General features: G+C 46.5%; 2 protein-coding genes across 3 annotated transcripts; one reads left to right on the top strand and one right to left on the bottom strand.

Annotated features, from left to right (window-relative positions):
- Window positions 1–238: 238 nt before the first annotated feature.
- OARD1 (O-acyl-ADP-ribose deacylase 1) lies at window positions 239–4,786 on the bottom strand. Of its 2 annotated transcripts, XM_084276058.1 has the most exons (6): window positions 4,736–4,786; window positions 3,649–3,716; window positions 2,854–2,998; window positions 2,565–2,623; window positions 2,096–2,208; window positions 239–1,798 (listed from the first exon to the last, which is right to left on the bottom strand). In XM_084276058.1, exons 2-6 carry the CDS (start codon window positions 3,682–3,684, stop codon window positions 1,696–1,698), a joined length of 456 nt encoding a protein of 151 aa, XP_084132184.1. In that variant the 5' UTR covers window positions 3,685–3,716; window positions 4,736–4,786; the 3' UTR covers window positions 239–1,695. The 2 variants fall into 2 exon arrangements, with proteins under 2 accessions (XP_084132184.1, XP_084132185.1); XM_084276059.1 differs by lacking the exon at window positions 4,736–4,786 and having other exon boundaries at window positions 3,575–3,716.
- Window positions 4,787–5,817: 1,031 nt separating this feature from the next.
- Window positions 5,818–16,757, top strand: NFYA (nuclear transcription factor Y subunit alpha). The gene is made up of 9 exons (XM_084276002.1): window positions 5,818–5,837; window positions 7,413–7,527; window positions 9,173–9,256; window positions 11,427–11,573; window positions 13,614–13,719; window positions 14,285–14,433; window positions 15,232–15,405; window positions 15,765–15,866; window positions 16,641–16,757. Exons 2-9 carry the CDS (start codon window positions 7,453–7,455, stop codon window positions 16,692–16,694), a joined length of 891 nt encoding a protein of 296 aa, XP_084132128.1. The 5' UTR covers window positions 5,818–5,837; window positions 7,413–7,452; the 3' UTR covers window positions 16,695–16,757.
- The last annotated feature ends 1,690 nt before the right edge of the window (window positions 16,758–18,447 follow it).

An 18,447-nucleotide genomic window follows, 5' to 3' on the forward strand; every position in this document is an offset into this window, starting at 1 on the left:
AGAACAGGCACAGCCCGAACACGGGGCACGGGGACACTCATCAGCTAAGGCACTGAGTCAGACAGGGATCCTTCTTCCCATCACTCCCTCACGTGGGTTTCTCCTGTGCTGACACAAGGTGGGAAGGTGGTAGACACACAGAGAGCAGGCTCCTGACAGCACCCCTCTCCCACCCCACTCAGCTGCACTCAATTCTGGCATCATCAAGACAGAAAAAGCAAACAGCAACCAGAACACCTTTGTGGAGCCACTGTGGGTTTAATCTCTTTGAAACTACAGTTAAACACCAAACACAATTGAGTGTAAGGACTAAATCAATGAGCAATCTCCACGCACACTCTTGATCAGCTCCACACTCCAAGTTCCAATTTGTCTTACTGAGTTTATTTTCTTCCCAGTTGTGTATTTAGCTACAGCAATTATCCACCAAAACCAAGTTTACAAAGGATGGTCAGCAAACAGGGACTGGTAATACAAAGCTCTTGAAGACACAAACAGGATTTGCAGATCTGCATCAGCAAAGAAACCACAGAACACAGATTAACCCACAATGCTGGCAACAGAAAATGCTCCACCCATTCAATATGTAGTGGAAAAAAAATAGGAACCCAATGTCATACTACAAATGTCTCAACTATTTCCCCCCAGCTTGTAGATTTAGACAACATATCTGGCATTTTCCTTGTCATTCAGTATGAGACAAGTTAAAAAGATCTGTTATGGGTGGGGGATACAGCAAACAAAGGGCCTGAGGAGTGCATGGTCATTCTTCATACTGGGATCAAAGTTTTTAAAAAATCATGTGTTCACCAATAATCTGAAGAACTGTATTACTGATCTGCTTTCAGTGACATCAAACACCAGCCTACATATAACAGCTAAACTCCAAATGCAGGAACAAACACACCCCAAACCCCAAACCTTAGATCCACACTGACTCGCTGCAGCACAGTCACACCTGTGGATCCTCAGAGCACCGAGTTCTGCAGCCTGCACTGATCCTACTGTATTAAACACACCCACAAGGTGTCTTTACACCTCTCCCACACTTCCCTTGCAAGTCCAGCTTTCCTCCAGAACACAGCCAGAATCCATACAGACACCAGTCTGTTCTGACAGCAGAGCACCCAAGAGCTGTTTAAGCTGGAGGCACGATGCTTACAATCTCCTAACAAAAACATGCATTTGTGGCCAGAAGGTAGAAATTAGTATTTTTAATCCTGTAATGAGCAGAGGAAGCAAACTGTATGCCAGCTGTGAACAGTGTAAAACTCTTGAAATAGTGACAGGGCTCCACAGCTCATCATTACCAACCGTTAGCTACACACCAACTAATACCTGAGCAACAGACAGCTCCAATTTCACTCTGCACAGAAACTGTCAGCTTTAAGTAGATGCTCAAAGCGCAGGCAGATGCTCTGTGGAGGACCAGTGACATCTGGTGGCTTGCTGAGACAGTCCAGGAACGCCCCAAGGGTTCCCACCACCCTTCTTCAATGGCTCCCTCAACACTACACCTCAAATTTAGCTGCTCTGGAGCTTTTTTTCTTGCTGCTGGTAAAAGCTGCTGCCACTGACAACAACAGAGTGAGCTACACTCAGAGGAACAGTGTGCTAGCATGCAGTTTCCTCCCTCATCAGTTAACAGGTTTCCACTCCTGAAAGCACAGGGACTGGGGTTCTCAAACTCTCTGCTCACAGAGTGTACACTGTGATCTTTATATCTGTGTCTTCAAACACTTCCCCAAGTATGGCTGAAACTTTATTCCAATCCAGCCGGTCAAGTCCACATCCAATCCTGGAAAACAAGACATCAAAACAGGTGTAACGGGCTCTCCTGGAAGATGCTACAAACAACCAGCCTTTCAAGAAGTTACAGCTTTGTGTGGCACTAACTCAGCTCACCACAGACCAACATAATGCAGGTAAAGTAAGGAAACAAGCACTTCACGTTTTGCTGTCAAGCACTGGGAAACACAACTGAACAGAGCAGTGATGGATACTGGAACTATCTCACAGCAGGAGTCCATCTCTCAAACATCCATCTACTCAGGAAATGTTGAGGTATTTACCCTGCAGTAACTGATTTCCTTACCTAGGCATGGAAATGTCAGTAACCCCGTTGTTCAGACAATGAGCCTTCATGGCTTCTAAACTCTTCCTCATGTTCTCATACGTTGGCTTGTGAGAAACTTTCTTCTTTGTAATCTGGGTATGAGTGTAAAAGGTTAGTGGTGCCTACTTTGCTGTGGGTTTTTTTTTTAAAAAGACATTCCACTACACTCAAACTCCACACCCAAACATGCTACTGTGAAATGAAGACTCAGAACTATGTTTCACAGCTTAAAACAGTACAATTGAGCAGCTAGTTGTGTCCATTTTGAGTTTAAATATTCATAGACACAACAGCTTGGCTGTTCCTCAACTAGCAATATCTGAGTAATGGATCTCACACCTCTTATTTAGAGGAACATATTCAAAAAACCCACAACCATTAACTCATCGTCATTGTACCTAATATAGTGTAGTAACAGGGAAGTGCCTGAGTCGTGTCCTGCTCTTACCAGGTAGTAAATATATCTGTCTTCTCTCTGGAGGACTGCCACCTCCCCTGTCTTCTTTTCTAAAGTGAAAAAATTAAGAAGGTATTTTAAAAATAGTTACATTCATACCCTCATAGAATGTGTTAGGTCAGAAGGGACCTTTGGAGGCCACCTAAGCCATCCTGCACCCAGGTGCAGGACACTGCCCTTGGCTTTGTTGAACCTCCTAAGGTTCACCTGGGCCCACTTCTCCAGCCTGCCCAGGTCCCTCTGGATGGTTTCCCATCCCTCCAGCACACGTGTCACTCACGTTGATCCAACAGCTCCTGCACACCTCCAAACTTTTTCTTAAAGAGAACGGCTATGCCTGCGCCCATGCGACAGTCCTCGCTGATGCAGTTAGCCAAGGAGTCCGTCTTGGGGCATGAGAAAAGGTCCCCCTTAACACACTTGATCTGGAAAACAGCAGAAGCATAAGGGTAAGTAAAAAAGAGCTACGAATGCAGATTCTGATAGCCACTCAGCTAAGAGGGGCCCTGGTGAGGTGCAGAGTGTAAGGCACAAGTAAACCCACTGGCATGAACTGCAAACCCAAATGTTCAGGTAACTGTGTTTTCAACAAGATCAGTTACAAGTAGCAGGTGCCAGCTCAGCAGTTGGTTTCAGAAGAATCAATGGTTAAAGAGGAAGAGCCAGCAGTAGGGAATACAACAGCCCATCCTCAGCGCAGCACGAGCAGCCCTGCTAACCGTGGGCTCAGGGCCTTCCTACCAGGGAACCATCTGAACAGCGCCCTGGGCCACGCTGGGGCTCGCCCAGTGTCCACCCTCAGACAGGGCGAGTGTCCCCACACGCGAGGCACGGGGTCTGAAAGACCCGCCTGGCCCGCAGCCCCCGGCAGTGTCAGTGTTGTGCTCCCCCGGTGTTCCGCTGCTCTCTGCTGCTCAGCGTCTGCATCGCTGACACGAGCACAAAAGCACACGACGTTCAGCAGTACCGGCCACCTTCTGCCAAAGCTACAGTTCAGCCACCTGCCACCGACCCCGGGGGACAGAACGGCCCCCGGGCAGCGCAGCGCAGCGCAGGTCACCCGCTCCTCACGCACTCTCTCCTCCCGATCCTGAGGTAACTGGGCGGCCATGGCAACTCTGGCTACGGTGCAGACTCTCGCGGCTGGCAAGACGACAAGAGAGAGACACAAGAGTTAACGGGAGCCCCACAGCCGAGCGGCAAACAGCAGCGATGCGGAAGGGGCGGCGCTGCGGCTGCCCCGCCACGGGACAGCGGGGGCGAGACCCTGGGCGGCGGGGCGGGGCGGGGCGAGCCCCCCCGCGCGGGGGCACCACCCCGCTGGCTGCCGCCCTCCTCCAGCGCCCCCGCGCCTCCAGGGGGCCCTTCAGCCGGCCGCCCCCGCGCAGACGGCGCGAAGCGCGACCCGCCGCGCAGCCCCTCCCCGGCGTGGCCCGCACCGGCCAGGCCCCGCCGCCGCGCAAAGATGGCCGCCGGCCTCTCTGGGCAGCCCGCAGGAACAGCCTCTCTATGATCCGCGCCCAGAACGTTCCGAGGCCCAGCTTACCGTCGCCCCGGCGCATGCGCACAGGCGCCCAGAGGCGGAAGGGGGCGCCGGGGCCGCAGCCCGCGCGTGCGCGCTGCTGGCGGCGGCCGTCCGGAGCTGCGCGCGCACCGCCCGGCGCGCCGGCGCAGTGGCCGCGGCCGCGCGGGCCGCAGGTGGGCGGTCCCCGGCGCTAAAGGGCCGCGATGAGGGAGGCGGGGCCTTCCGGGGCTGGCGCCGCTGTGCGCCTGCGCCGCCCGTGCCCGCCCCCTCCCCTGCCTTTGTTCGGGGTTGGGCGCCATTTTGCGCGGCGGCTGAGTGGAGGCGCTGATTGGGTTTCGGGGGCCGGTAGCGGAGCCAATCAGCGCGGGACCCGAACCGGGGGAGCGAGGCACGGTGAGTGCGAGCAGCCAATATGGAGCCCCCGAGCGCCGGCCCCAGTGCCGGGATTGGCGGGGCCGAGTGACCAGTCAGGAGGCCGCTCGCAGGGCCGGGGCCGGCTGGCCGGGCGCTGGGGGAGGCGATGGGACGGGGCCCGGCTCCTCCGGGGCCGGGGGGGGGCCGCGCACCGGGAGCGCAGGGGCTGAGGGTGCCGGGTCCCGGGAGGCGGGCGCCCGGCGCGGGGGCGCGCGGGGCCTACCGGGAGGTGCGGGCGCGGGGCCGAGGGCGGCAGCGCTGGCGGAGGAGGCGCGGCTGCGGCCTGCGCCGCCGAGGGGAGGCGGGCAGCGGACGCGGCCCCCCCGCCCCCGGCAGGAGCGGGCCTCGCCTGTGTGGGGCCGTTGGGACGGGAGCCGGCAGGGCCCCGCCCTCCACCGGCCGGGAGCGGGGGAGGGAGGGAGGGGGGAGCGGGGTGGGCGAGCCTCCCCTCCGGCCCCGCTGACAGATGGGCTGCGGGAAGCCCGCGCTGCCCCTCCTCCTCCCTCCCCCCTCCCGCTCCTCCTCCCCGCCTTGCCCGGGGTAGGTGGGGAGAGGCCACCGAGTATGCGCCGAGCGCAGGTCGCTGCCCCCCTTCCTCTTGCCCGGGGCTGCCGGTGTCGTGGGTCGGGGCCTTGTTCCCCCTCCCGGCCCCTCCGCGCACCCGGGCGCCACGTGCCGCCCGCCGCCCGCGCGCGGCTGCCCCGCTGAACCTCCCGCGCGCGGAGCCTCCCCGCAGCCTCCCCGCCTGAGCCGCGCGACCTGCGTGTTCGCGGCGGGGAGCGGAGCCGCAGCCCGGCTGCCGCAGGCTGTACCCGGCCGAGCAGCGGGCGCTGCGACCCGCCCGCCTGCGCCAGGGTTCAGTTCCGTCCCGGCTCCGGCTGTGCGCGGGTGCCCTTGGAGCGCGGTGCGCACACCGTGTGCCCCGTGCAGCAGCGTTGCTTCAGGTCGCAGGGTCGATGCGTTCAGGCTGCCTCAAGTGCTCGCGCAGTTTGGCACCCTACCGTGTTCTTAGCGTGGGTTGTTTGCCAAGAGAGCTATCGATGCAGCTTCTACAGCCTCCTGCTTGCACATACATGTCTGTATAGGTACACGCTGGGGGAGCTAGATGGAGCACCAAGTGGTTTTCAGTGCAGACAGGGGCCTGGTGAGGAGGAGCAGGCTGGGGAGCTGCTGTGGGAGGAACACCTAGAGCTGGAACTTGGCTGCAGTACTGCTGGTGCTCTGCGCTCGAGTGAGGGAATGAAATCACCCCTTGGAGCACAGTGATCAAGCACCTGTGAAGTCTGCAGTTCGTACCTTTGCCCAGCTACAGCCAGTGCAGAGAGGTAGGATTATAGTGCTGCTCGTGTTCTGAGGAAACATGGCAGTGGCTTGGACATGGGGGTCTGCAAAGAAGCATTCCCAACCCCTGCTTGGCTATTGCTTCTGGTGTTAAAGAAACCAGGGAAGTTTAGGTAAATATGTTTTACCAGCGTCTTGTGCTTCCTGTTGAAATATGACCTTAAAGAATGAAATGTGGGAGCTGTTCTCTGGCAGGCTCACAGGCATTTAGGGCAGAAATTAACTATACAGTGCAAAGCTGAAATGAGAAGCCTTGATAGACAGCATCATCTCCAGAAAGGATATTCACCTCCTCTTACTCGGGCAGCCTGTGAAAAACTCTTGCTAAATGGGCCAAGGGTAGCGGTAAAAGTGCAGTAAAATGTCGTGCCTTTCAGTGCTGTGACTGAGATTATCTTCGTGATCTCCAGGGTTAGTGTCATCACATCCTCCTCCTGAAGAAAAGATCTGATAGGGATGAGAAGGTTCTTGAGTTACTATGGCTGAGTGTTATTCTCCCTGTAATGAACATCCTCCTGGTCTGTCACGATACGTGCTGGTTAATGGTTTATTTTTGTAGGTAAGCCACGTTTGGTGTTAAGGTGGAAACAAAGGACAAACTGTCAAATACTTTGTATTTTCTTAGGCTGTGGTGAGGAGTAAGTTGATGGAAAAAATGAAGTGTTTTTAAGATAAATGTAAGAGACTGGAGCAGAAAGGACATTTTAATGGTAAAGAGCAAGAAGTCTGAGAGGTGTCATTTCAGTAGTAACCACAGCAACAGTTACAGTTACAGTTGTGAATAAATTTTGTGTGCCTTTCTTTGTTGTTGCTTTAGACTTCAAAGAAATAAAGTTGAAGGCTGCTTTTTCACTACTATAACAGGTACTTGTTCGGTCATAGCATAAATCAAATACCTCATTAAAAGTAATAGTAAGAATTCTTCCCTTGTTGGTCAACTGAGAAGAAATGTGAGGGAGAGGGAGGTAATGGAACCAAGTATTTTATTTCGACAGCGTGTTCTTCAGATGTGTAGGCAAGGGTCCAAGAAATGAGAGGCAGTAAAGGGATGGAAGCAGTGAGAGATCTACTGGCTGTTCTCAAAATCTGTGCAAGTAGGAAGAGAAGGAGGAGATAGGAGGGTGTGCTGTTCAGTCAGGGAAGCAGCTTTCTTGAATTCTTGAAAAGTAGCTTGGTTTTACACCTAAGCTGTGTATTTTGGGAGGGTTTTTTTTTAGTGATAACACCCCTCTCCTCCACAAATACGCAGTGTAGGCAACTGGCTACAGACTATGCAGACTTGAGGGGTAAAAAAGGGTTCATAGCGACTGTTTGATTCGCTGAAGGTAATGACAGAGTTGAGACTGAGATACTTTTTGGTCAAGTTAAGTGTTCTTGAAATAGTTTGGTGTTGTTACTCAGTGAGGGTAAGGTGACATTAGGTCCTTGATGAACAGCCGCTCTCTCCGTGCCATTCTGACCGCACTGGCAGCAGATGGTTTGCTTTCCAGCTTCTGTAAGATAATTAATCTTCACACTTCGGGACAATAACCACGTGCTTTTTTACCTTGCCTTGCCAGATACCCAGACTGAGGTGCACCTTTTACACCCTGAAGCACCATGGAGCAGTACACCACGAACAGTAACAGTTCCACGGAGCAGATTGTTGTGCAGGCTGGTCAGATTCAGCAGCAGGTATGGAAAGGGGTAACGGGTGAGTCGGCATGGCCAGTGCTGAGCTCCAAATCTGTATGTCTCAGAGTTTCACAGCAACAGTGAGGTGCTTCCTGATACAGCTGGGATATGTGTTTACCTGATTTTTGTCCCCTCATTGGTGGTCAGTGATCTGACTTGACCTGAAGTTGGAGTACTGTTAGTAGTATAAATAAAATTGCAGCTATGGAAGTTACCAAATTTCAGTGCAGTTGGGAGTTTGCAAACTGGTAGTGACATGAGGAAAATAACAAATCCTCTTGGAAAGTGGGGGAAATGGAATATGAATCTGAACAGTCAGTCATCCGCAAGGAACAAGGTCTGTTCCCCCTGAAATTGAAACAGGTTTTGTTCAAGCCCAGAGAGGCTTCCTCCAGCTCGCTCAAAAGAGTGTTTATTGAGATCCTTTGTTTCAGAGCTGCAGGTGGATCAAAACAAACACACAGTGCAGGAACATGTAGCTTTGGATGAATTCATCCGTTCTAGAAAGAAGTTTCCAGTTCATGTTACAGTGTGCAGGGGAGTAGGGATGAGGGGGTTTTTAAGGGCTTGCAGGTTTTTGCTGTTAGGCTTCACCCATTCAGACCCAGTAATGTGTTCTCAGGTGAGCTGTGCTGCTGTTGAACTCTTGATGCATCTTGGATTCGTTCTAGTTGAAGGCAAGAGGATGTTGTCATGCACATGAGCCACTGGATTATGTTTGTAGTGAGATACACTTTGCTTCATCATCTGCCTGTTTGATAATGGGGACAAGCTTCTTCCATTGAATTCAGTTGAAATTGACTTTGTTGGTAAAAGCAAGATTGTACTTGAAGTGAAAAATCAAATAGTAAAAATTATCTAAAATACCTGCTGGAAGCAGGTAAGCAGAAATGTGTTTGGTTTTATTGAGACTTTATAGGTACACAGGAGGTAAAGCATAGCTTGGCTTGTAGCCTTTTTAGTACAAGCTCTTAAAGCCTGTGCTGTATTTGTCATGAAATATTTTTCTAAACCAATTGTTAATAGGCCTGTTGTAGTACAGCTTTTAGGAGTGAGATGTCCTTCAGCTCTCAAAATGCTCCCACAGTTAACGTGGATTATTTTGGGACTCTGACTAAAGAGGCTAAAGATAGAAAAGGCTTTTAGATTTAACTGCTCTTGCAACCTCTGAAGACTGTCCTTCAAGGGCAGTGGTGGGAAGACGCTGATGCAGGCATGACACAGATGAGGGCTTAGACTGTAGTCACCTGTGCTGCTGTTGTGTGCAGAAAGGAATTTATGGCCTTCACTGTAACCAATATGTCTTGTCAAAAACCAGGAACTCCTTCACAAGAAGAAACCTGGGCAGCAAAAGGAAACATTAAGCAGAAAGCTAGCAGTCTGAAACCATAAAGCTGAGACTTTAACTTCTGCCAAATGATACCCTGTGTTCTCTCTAAGTGATTTTTGCTTGGGGTATTGAAGCTGGTCAGTATCATACACAGGTTTCCATTCTGAGGTTTGCTAAATGGATTCACATTCCTTGTGTTCCAAGAGCAGAGTGTATGAATTTTAAATTCACCCTCGCCTGGGGAAAGTGTCGTTGTCTCTTGTCAGAGCTGTGCATTTCCATGTTTCAAGCTATTCCTGTTCCTATTCCCAGCAGCAGGGTGGTGTCACTGCTGTCCAGCTGCAGACTGAGGCCCAGGTGGCATCCGCCTCAGGCCAGCAAGTCCAGACCCTCCAGGTAGTGGTGATCTCTCTGATTGTGTTTGTGAGCACTGCATGACTCTCACCATCGCCACATATCTAATGCTGTGTTTTATTCAGGGCTTGAAGCAGGAACAGGAAAGTCTGTTAGCAGCAGTATCTGTGTCTTATGGTTGTTGTAGGGTTTTCCATGAAGAACATGGGATGATGGCTTTTCATTGGATCTCAGGTGCATCCCAGAACCCCTGGGGCATTCCTGAATTCCCGCTGTTATAATTCAGAAAGTGAGTAGTGATTGAAGCAAGACTTGAAAGGTAAAAAAACCCAGGACAAGGAGGTAACAGTCACGATAGCTACTGAGGAGTTCTGTGTCCTCACCACATGAAAGACAGGTGGTGAGTGACCCACCAGCTTGAAGAGTAAAACTTTTCATCTGTGATTAGAAAGGGCACCTGGGGACGGTACTGGCCTCCAAGGGATTGGGAGATCCAATTTCTTCCTTGTTCACAACACAGGGAAGCCCAGGAGAAGTCTGTGTCCTAACAGGAAATACAGCACAAATTGGAAAGAAATGCAGGGTTATTTCAAGCCCTGACATGCTTCAATGCAGACCACTCTCTGTCTTGCAGACTTTTAGCTCATGTGGGCTTTTAGAGGAGTTGATAAGCCTTGGATAGCCACAGAGAGCTGTTCAGGAGTGCATTATTCACTCAGTATTTTGGTTTCACTTGGTTTTTAATTCACCAGAGGAGAGTTCCAAGAAGCTGGAATGGTCTTGCCAGGTGTAAAGTTGAACACAGCATTTTTTATGTTCAGACTCTAAATACAAAAAGCTGGCTGATTGGAATTGCTTGGGTCACCGTGGCCTCTTGGTCATCATCACGTGTCCTCCTTTTTTGTTTGTTTTTTTCCTTTTTGGCTTGCCCTAATCCATTAACAAGAAACCTGGAATGTATCGTTTTTCTTTCTGCTTGTTGGATCTCGTACTGCTGACTGTGCTGCTTTGTGACTGACATGAGCATGCTTATCTCTCTTGTAATTCAAAACAAGTACTACTGACTTTTGGCAGGACTTGCACGCAGTAGTGACAAGGTTGAGGACCAGAGCCGTGTCGCAAGGGTGTTAGGTGACCTGGAAAGTCACAGTATTCTGTGTAGGGTGTCGATCCCTGAGGTCCAACTGTGGCTGTTCCCTTGGCTGTGTTAGCAGTGATTAACTAAGGTATTTGAACTATGCAAAGCAGAGCTTTTTTTAGGTAGCTCAGTGTGTCCTGTAAATCTGCACTGATGTGTAGCTGGTGTTTTATGGGGGCTGAAGAGTGAAGGTTGGTTACTGGGTGTTCCTGAGATGTACAGGAGGAAACCCCCAGAACCCACTGACTTCTTATCACGTGTCGCTCTTGTTTCTAAGCAACTCAGAGCGTGGTAAAGCGATTACATGGTTCATAAAGGCTTGTTTCACATGTAAGCCATGGATGTATGGTGTTTTCAAAGGTATATTTGGGGACTTTGGGGGCTTAGCAGGTAAGGGCACCTGGTCTGAGAGTCCAGAGACTCATTTGGCAAATTCATAAATCCACTGTAAGTTTTGTTGGACCAAGAAGCCTCTGCTGCTCCTTTTCTTTCACTCTTCCTTACTGAACTACATTCTGTGTTGTTACATTTACAATTCCACTTAATAACCATGAGAAAATTCTCTGAGAACATCACATACTATATATTGGTTAGGAAATGGAAATGTAAGCGTGTAATTGGAGAGAGTTGAAACTACCTCAGAATCTCTCTGTCAGAATACCTTATTTAGAGCTTTTCCTCATTAGGAACCCCAATTAAAAATTGGTAATAGTGATGTGGATAATGAAGGGTCTTTTTATCACACTTTGCTCTCGGGCTGTGCATGAAGATAGTTATAGTGGCTGGAAAATTTGGCTGTGCTTTTAATGCTTTACTGCAGTTAGACTGGGAAGTTTTGGTTAGACTGCAACAGGAAAAAAAATTAGTAAATTCAGTAGCACATCATGGAAAAAGTTTTAGAAACTAAAGGTATTTGATGCTGATAACAAACCCAGGTTAGTGACTGTTGCTCAGTTTCTCTGGTGACCATGTTGAAATAGGTAAGCATTTAGCCTCCTGTGGGAGCCAGGGCAGTTTCTGCCTTCTTACCACCAGACTTTTTCATTGTTCTCTTTCTTTTTTTCTCCTGTTCTCTAGGTTCAGGGTCAACCACTAATGGTACAAGTAAGCGGAGGTCAACTGATCACGTCAACCGGCCAGCCGATCATGGTGCAGGCTGTGCCTGGGGGTCAGGGCCAGACAATCATGCAGGTCCCGGTTTCTGGCACACAGGGACTGCAGCAGGTGAGATAACCCTAATTTTATTGAAGATAAATAGCAGGGAATGAGCCGTGATGTTCTCAACCTGTTGCGTAGGACGTTTGCCTTGGCACTTCTGAAATCAACTGGGCAAGGGCTTCTCCAGCTGTGGATCTGGCAGTGAGCTGCATGTTAAGGATGCAGTGAAAATTCTTTGTGTAGTTGAGTTTTTGGTTGTATTTTATGCACAAAACCTTTTAAATTAAGTCCATTCAAATACAGCTGGAGTTGGTTTGGGGTGGTTTTGGTTGGTTGGGGGTTTTTTTATTTATTTGGTTTTAACTGGCCCTCACAGTATAGTTAGTGATCTGGTGCCCACTCGATTTATGGCTCAAAGCTATCTATTTTTATTTAAGAAAGCTGCCTGGAAATAGCTCTTGTGCTTGAGTTCATCTAATACAGGATAGCTGAAGGTGAATTTAAATATTTCCATTGCACAGAAGCTAATTCTGTAGAAGGTGTGGAAGAGGGATTTTATTAGAAGCAATTACTGTGAAATATCTGTCTGAAAGACAGTTTCTAAATCTAAATAGGTACTCACATTGGTTCTTCAAAGGGAAGAACTGTAACAGTGGCATAATGGCAATGCGATTTGAGTGGGATTTAGGAATCAAGTTCAGCACAGGCCAGGCAGGCACATTGTGCCTTGGTGTTTTGAGAGGTTTCTGTAGTGTTTATTTTAAATTTCTTTTGTTGAAAGACAATATATTTTGTGATAGGTTCCTTACAGTCTGGTTGTTAGAGGAGACCCCATAAGGGCTTTTTTTAAGCACAAGCTTTGAACTGTATTCCAGCTCCTCTTTTCATAGAAATGTTCTGCAGTGATTGGAAAGACTCCGCAAAGCTGAAGACAATTTCGATACATATCCAGGAGTACTACTGTATGCTGGATAATTAACACCCTACAGATACTTAAATCTTAGTCCTGTTCTTTCACCTGAGTAGTAGTATTCCTAATTTCATGTGAATAATTTATTTCTTATGACGTTTTTATTGTGTAAGCAGTGAAGAACTGCTGGGACATAATGACACTAGCATGTTATGTTTCCTCTGTTCTGTATGGTTGTGACTGCTGTGTCCCAGGGAGGAATACATTACAACTCTTCATTTGAAAATGGAAAACAAGAGAAGAATCAGTGCTTTCTTTTTCTGTGCAACAGTAAATCATCCTCAAGAGATGATTTGGTAATGCTGAGGCCAAGGAGGCAGAAATAAGAGGCATAGTTAATGTTCCTTTCTGACTCTTTCTTCCACAGATTCAGTTGGTCCAGCCAGGTCAGATTCAGATTCAAGGTGGGCAGGCTGTGCAGGTACAGGGGCAGCAGGGCCAGACCCAGCAGATCATTATACAGCAGCCACAGACTGCAGTTACTGCTGGCCAGACACAGGTAACTGCACCAGCATGAAAGGGTTTTCTTGAGAGAAATAGGAAGAGAAACTTGACAAATGAATTAAGGTGTGGTTAAGTTAAAAAATAATTAAAAAGAGGCATTATTAATATTGAGGAGAACGTGAGAGTAAATTTTATATTTTTGTAGTGTTTTTGTATGTTACTCTGGGGCAGAATGAATAGATTGCATGTTTTTATCCATTGTGTTTCTGTATTTTATTGGTTCATGGTTGGTTTTGTCTGTTGAAACTCGAAAACATGAAGTATTGCTAATTTCATACTTGTGCCATGTTGTGAAGTAGTTTAGTCATACCTGGGCTTTCTGCTGATTCTTTTGTTTAGGATCACAATTAAATTTCTGAGCAGAACAGTTCTTCCTTTAACCTATTCATAGTGAGACAGGAAACCTAGAACTTGTTTCCTTCAATAATAAATTCTACATTGTTGGAACAATATGCTTTAGGTATCTTATCCACAGTTCAGTTGGTTTGTGCTCCATCCTATTTCTTGATGCTGGTAATAAAGCAAAAGAAATAGATGTCTGAAACACCTTAAGCACCATGTGTTAATTCAGGAATTGTAAAAGTTGGAAATTAAAAAATTTGTAAAGTTAATGCATCCTTTGTTTTGTTTAGACCCAGCAACAAATAGCAGTTCAAGGACAACAGGTAGCACAAGCAGCCGAAGGCCAGACCATAGTCTATCAGCCAGTTAATGCTGATGGAACCATTCTCCAACAAGGTATGAGCTTTGGTGTGAAAAAAGCCAAGTCTTCTCAATCTCCCTTTGATAGGTTTTTTATTGCCTTGTAATTACTGTCAAAGAAAACAATGATTTGCAACGTGTGGAGTGGTGTGAGTGCTGTGATACGAATTGTTGGCACAGGGAATGGAAGAAAAGATGTTTGTGGTGTTATACAGGAATTCAGTCAGTGGTTCTTTCCCCAGAAAAAGGAAAAATGGCTCTTTTCTTTGGCAAGGGCTATTAGAGTAGAAACACTTAGGTTTCCTTTTACACCTTAGAGAACGTGATCTGTTACCTGACGCTGTGATTGCTGTGCAGATACAAATGTGAAAATAGGAAGCAGAGGGATGAGGTGATGGAATGTAGTTAATGACTTGTAATGATTTTCTCAATCTTTTGTCATGTTATGGAAGGATGAACATGTAAGACCCAAAAACCAAACCAGAAGTGGGACTAATGGTGTTCCCTTCTTTTTGTGTGCATGTTTTTGGTTTGTTTTGTTTGTGTTTTGTTTTTTTATTTTTGCATTTTATTTTCTTAAAAGTTACAGTCCCTGTTACAGGCATGATCACCATTCCAGCAGCCAGTTTGGCTGGAGCTCAAATTGTCCAAACAGGAGCTAACACCAATACAACCAGTAGTGGGCAAGGGACTGTCACGGTGACGCTGCCGGTTGCTGGGAACGTTGTCAATTCAGGTGGAATGGTTATGGTATGTATCTAACATCCCACTGATAGTTTTAAAGGTTATGGGTTTAGATGTCTCTATGCAAACTGTAATCTGATTCATGTTACCTTACTGTGGTCATCTTGGTAGCTACTATTAAGCCTACAGTTTAAACTATAAATGTTTTCTGTTGTAATGGCCTGTGGCCTGTTGCAATCCATGTATTCTGTACTCCTTTTCCCACAGTAAATGATTGGGTTCAGAAAGCCAGAAACTGAAATTCAAAGTAAGTTTTAACTGAAAAGCAGAGGTTTAAAAAGATTGATTCAACTACTGCTTTTTCTGGGGATCCCTCAGTATTTATGGCTTTGATTCCTGAGAGGTCTTTTTCAGCCAGTTCTTTGCTCTTTGTAGTGTGATGCCTTTTAACTTGGATTTTATTGTTCATCCCCACTAGATGTCAGCAGCTCTACAAGTAATAACTTGCTTGAGAAGTGCTGTGAAATTACCGTATAAATTAAGTGATAACCAGAAGGAAAGGGAAGCAATGGGTGTGTCCTGTATGTTTAATTGTGCAACAAGCAGTGACATGGTCACAGAATTATATATTGTATTGAAATTTTAACCATAATCAGAAAAAAATCCAAGCACAGCTGATAAGTAATTGATTTGTTTAAATTTGTTCTGCAGCTTGAGAACAACTTTATTATTCCTTTCAATTTAAGTAGGTGTGTTATCTGAACAAAACCCAAACACTTTCCTTTCTAAACCTATTTTGGAAATTACTGTTTTGCATTAAATTTGTGTTCTGAGCTGCAAGTACTAAGCATCTTCTCTGTGCAGATGGTACCTGGAGCTGGCTCAGTACCAGCAATCCAGAGAATACCTTTACCTGGAGCAGAAATGCTGGAAGAGGAGCCCCTCTATGTAAATGCCAAGCAGTATCACCGGATCCTTAAGAGGAGACAGGCACGTGCTAAGCTTGAAGCAGAGGGAAAAATTCCCAAAGAAAGAAGGGTAAGAACATAACTCGGATCAAATCCAGGGTTTCTTTGAGGAAGGCATAGAAAACCACAGTGCTGGAAAGTGAGGACTGGAATCTTAGTGTTCTTCAGTTATTTATGGTTTCCTTTGTTCATAAGCTGCATCAGAGTAACTTTTTGGCGTCCCTTGGTGGCAGTCCTGCTCCCTTCACGCGCATTTAGTTGCTGAATAGGTGTGTAGCTGGGTTGCAAATAGGTACTTACTCTAAACACTTTATCTTTGAAGGGTGGGGATTGAGTAAGCTTTTCTAGAGGTCAGGAATTTCCCTTACTGGAAGTACTCATGTAAAAATAGTAGGCTGGTCTCTCATTGCTGCCTCCAAATTGTTGCAGAAATACTTGCATGAATCTCGGCACCGTCATGCCATGGCCAGAAAGCGGGGAGAAGGTGGACGTTTCTTCTCACCAAAGGAAAAAGACAGCCCTCATATGCAGGTCAGTAGAATTCACACTGTTCTTTGGACAACTGCAGCTTCCAGGTCTTCAGAATGTATTTCAGAAGTGTCTTTATAGTGTTTTCTTTCTACTCTCTGGGCCTGGCTGCTGACTTTCATCCCTCTCTGCCCTTGAATGTATGTTTCAGGCATTGTAAAGAATCCTTCTGCCTCACTTCTTGTAGAGAGCAAATGTCTATTTGCCTTGAGTAATGAAATTATAGTAATATTGACAGAAATGTATTCACTTTGTTTTACAAACAGAAGGCTTGCATTTGTCCTGAGAAATCAGTCTCTGCAGCCTTTCTGGTTGCATGCCAAAAGTATTTCTTTAGGGCATGAATTAAAGTTAGAGGCACCTTATCTTACATCTGATGGAGAACTAAAAAATGTCAATATCTGATTCTTAGCTGCATATTGATTTATATTAAAAGTGCAAGATGGCTTTTCAAAGGAATGTACACAATAGAGTAGAATTAGCAAATTCTGTTGTTGATTTGCACTTTAAAGCAGTCCTGTGGCTTTAGCAAAGAGTATTTCTTACTCTGAAGTGGAATCCTTCTTACTAGATTAGTTCTAGATCTTCTCTGTTATCAGAAACAACACATTACTAGGAACTGTTAAGATTTATATATCCTATTCTCTTACTCTGGCCTGTAAAACCTAGGGAAAATCTAAAGATCGAGGGGGCAGGAGTTGATAGTTGTATGTGATTCTCTCTGCTGTGACAGAAACATGTTGATGGTACCATGTGGTATGTATTTTGTATTTGTAGGATCCAACTCAGGCCGGTGAAGAAGCAATGACACAGATGATCAGAGTCTCCTAACCACTGCTTAATGAAAAAAAATAACTGAATAGAACTCCCATCCCTTCTGCAATCTGTCCTCCCTTTCCAGTGCATGGAGCGAGTCTTTCAGTGGGACAGGCGCCGTATCACAGCCTTTCCTTTTCTACAGAACAAGCACCACGTTTTCAGTGTGTAGCTGGGATTTTACTGGCAGTTGACTCAACAAATAAAAACTTCAGGACTTCCTTGGAATACTCTTCTGATCCAGCACAGGGATTTCAGAGTCTGCTCATGCCTTTTTTGCTTTTTTTTTTCCTTTTCTTGTTCTCCTTCACTCTGCTTTTCTTTTAAACACCTCTTGCATTGGCCATGGGTGTTGAGAATGTGCCACTGACTCAGCGATCTGCAGTAACTCCAGCATGCTGAAGCAGGGCCAGCAGAGACCTCCTGGAGTTACAGGCCTTCTGTAACAAAGACACAATCCTGTGTATGGCAGCCAGCACTGATGTGGCTCCACCACAGAACTTTGCTTTCCCAGCAGAGACTCTTTATTTACATCCACTCCTTCCACTTTTGGACTTTATTTGGAACTGAACAGAAACTGAAGGGGGTTCTTTGTAAAATACCTAACAGCAAGCTCTTCCCTGGGAAGAGTTCAGCCATCCAGTCGCAATGCTAAGAATATTTCAAGATGATTGCATGACTTGATATGCTGTGTATCTGCTCTAAGAACTAAGAGGGGAAAGGGTCAGGTGGAGATTAGGATTTAATTTGTAAAAGCAGTCTCTTGGTGGTGTTTGGTATGTTTATTGCCAGTAGTTGGCAACTTGGATAGAAAAGCAGATGCCAGTATAAAAAGGGTTAACATTTCTAAGGGAGACTCTTTCAAACAAGTATTTTTAAAAAGGTTTCTTCCAACCTGCCTGTATGGTTCCTCCAAAAGACCTAAAATGTGCAATCTCAAGAGTGATAGCACTTGACTGTCGTTGTGATGGTGTCTTTTGGTATTTGTTCTAAATCACATGTGTAATTCTCTCATTCTGCACAGAGTGAGGGATTGTTTCCTGATGGCAGAAGCATGGGGCATCTCAGCTTATCCTGGTGTAACTGAAGTGGCACTTAATGAAGGTGGAGTACTTATATTTTTAAAATAGGATTTTTTCATGACCTGTACCTGGCTTCTGGCTGAGTATCTTGACAAAACATATCTCTGTGTTTAATTTCACAGCTTATTACAAATTTTAAGCTTGTGCCCTTATTAATTTGAAATTTGGCAAGCTGTAGTTCATAAGGATTATAATAGGCAATACTTGCATCTACTTATGCCCATCTCCCAGGCCCTTGGTGTATCACCAGCACGCTATAATTCCATCTCTACCAATTTTTTGTGTTCTGTAAAACATAAAACTCCATCTCAGCAGTTAAGCAAGGGCTTGGAAATACAGCCAGACATCACCATTGTGGGAGGCAGTTACAACCCTGCATCGATCAAGTAGGAGAGGGTGAGGTGTTTTTGAGGAAAGCATCCAAGGATGGGAGAGATTGATTTAAGTTCAGTGAACAATTTTCTCAAGTAACAAAAGTTAATGCAACTTTAAAAATACAACCTGGGTTCTCTCTCTTCTGTGGGGTTTTTTTAGTGAAAGCTTGTGACTGAATGCAAAATGGATGATGAATTAGTGAGTTGTAGGAGACCAGGAGGATACAAAAAGAGCCTTGAACATTCATATTTACTTTGAATAAAAGAGAAAAATGTAGACCTTAAGAGTATGACAAAATGAGAAGGAATGCA

The sequence above is a fragment of the Gallinula chloropus genome, assembly GCF_964237585.1.
Source record: "Gallinula chloropus genome assembly, chromosome: 27".
NCBI classification, from domain to species: Eukaryota; Metazoa; Chordata; class Aves; order Gruiformes; family Rallidae; genus Gallinula; species Gallinula chloropus.

Coding starts and splice junctions, on each gene's coding strand:
- OARD1 (XM_084276058.1), bottom strand. CDS start 3,684: ATGGCCGCCCAGTTACCTCAGGATCGGGAGGAGAGA. Junction 2,999..3,648: donor CTCAGGATCGGGAGGAGAGA/GTGCGTGAGGAG, acceptor GCTGTTTTCCAG/ATCAAGTGTGTTAAGGGGGA. Junction 2,209..2,564: donor ACAGATATATTTACTACCTG/GTAAGAGCAGGA, acceptor ACTCATACCCAG/ATTACAAAGAAGAAAGTTTC.
- NFYA (XM_084276002.1), top strand. CDS start 7,453: ATGGAGCAGTACACCACGAACAGTAACAGTTCCACGGAGCAGATTGTT. Junction 14,434..15,231: donor ATTCAGGTGGAATGGTTATG/GTATGTATCTAA, acceptor TTCTCTGTGCAG/ATGGTACCTGGAGCTGGCTC. Junction 15,406..15,764: donor AAATTCCCAAAGAAAGAAGG/GTAAGAACATAA, acceptor AAATTGTTGCAG/AAATACTTGCATGAATCTCG.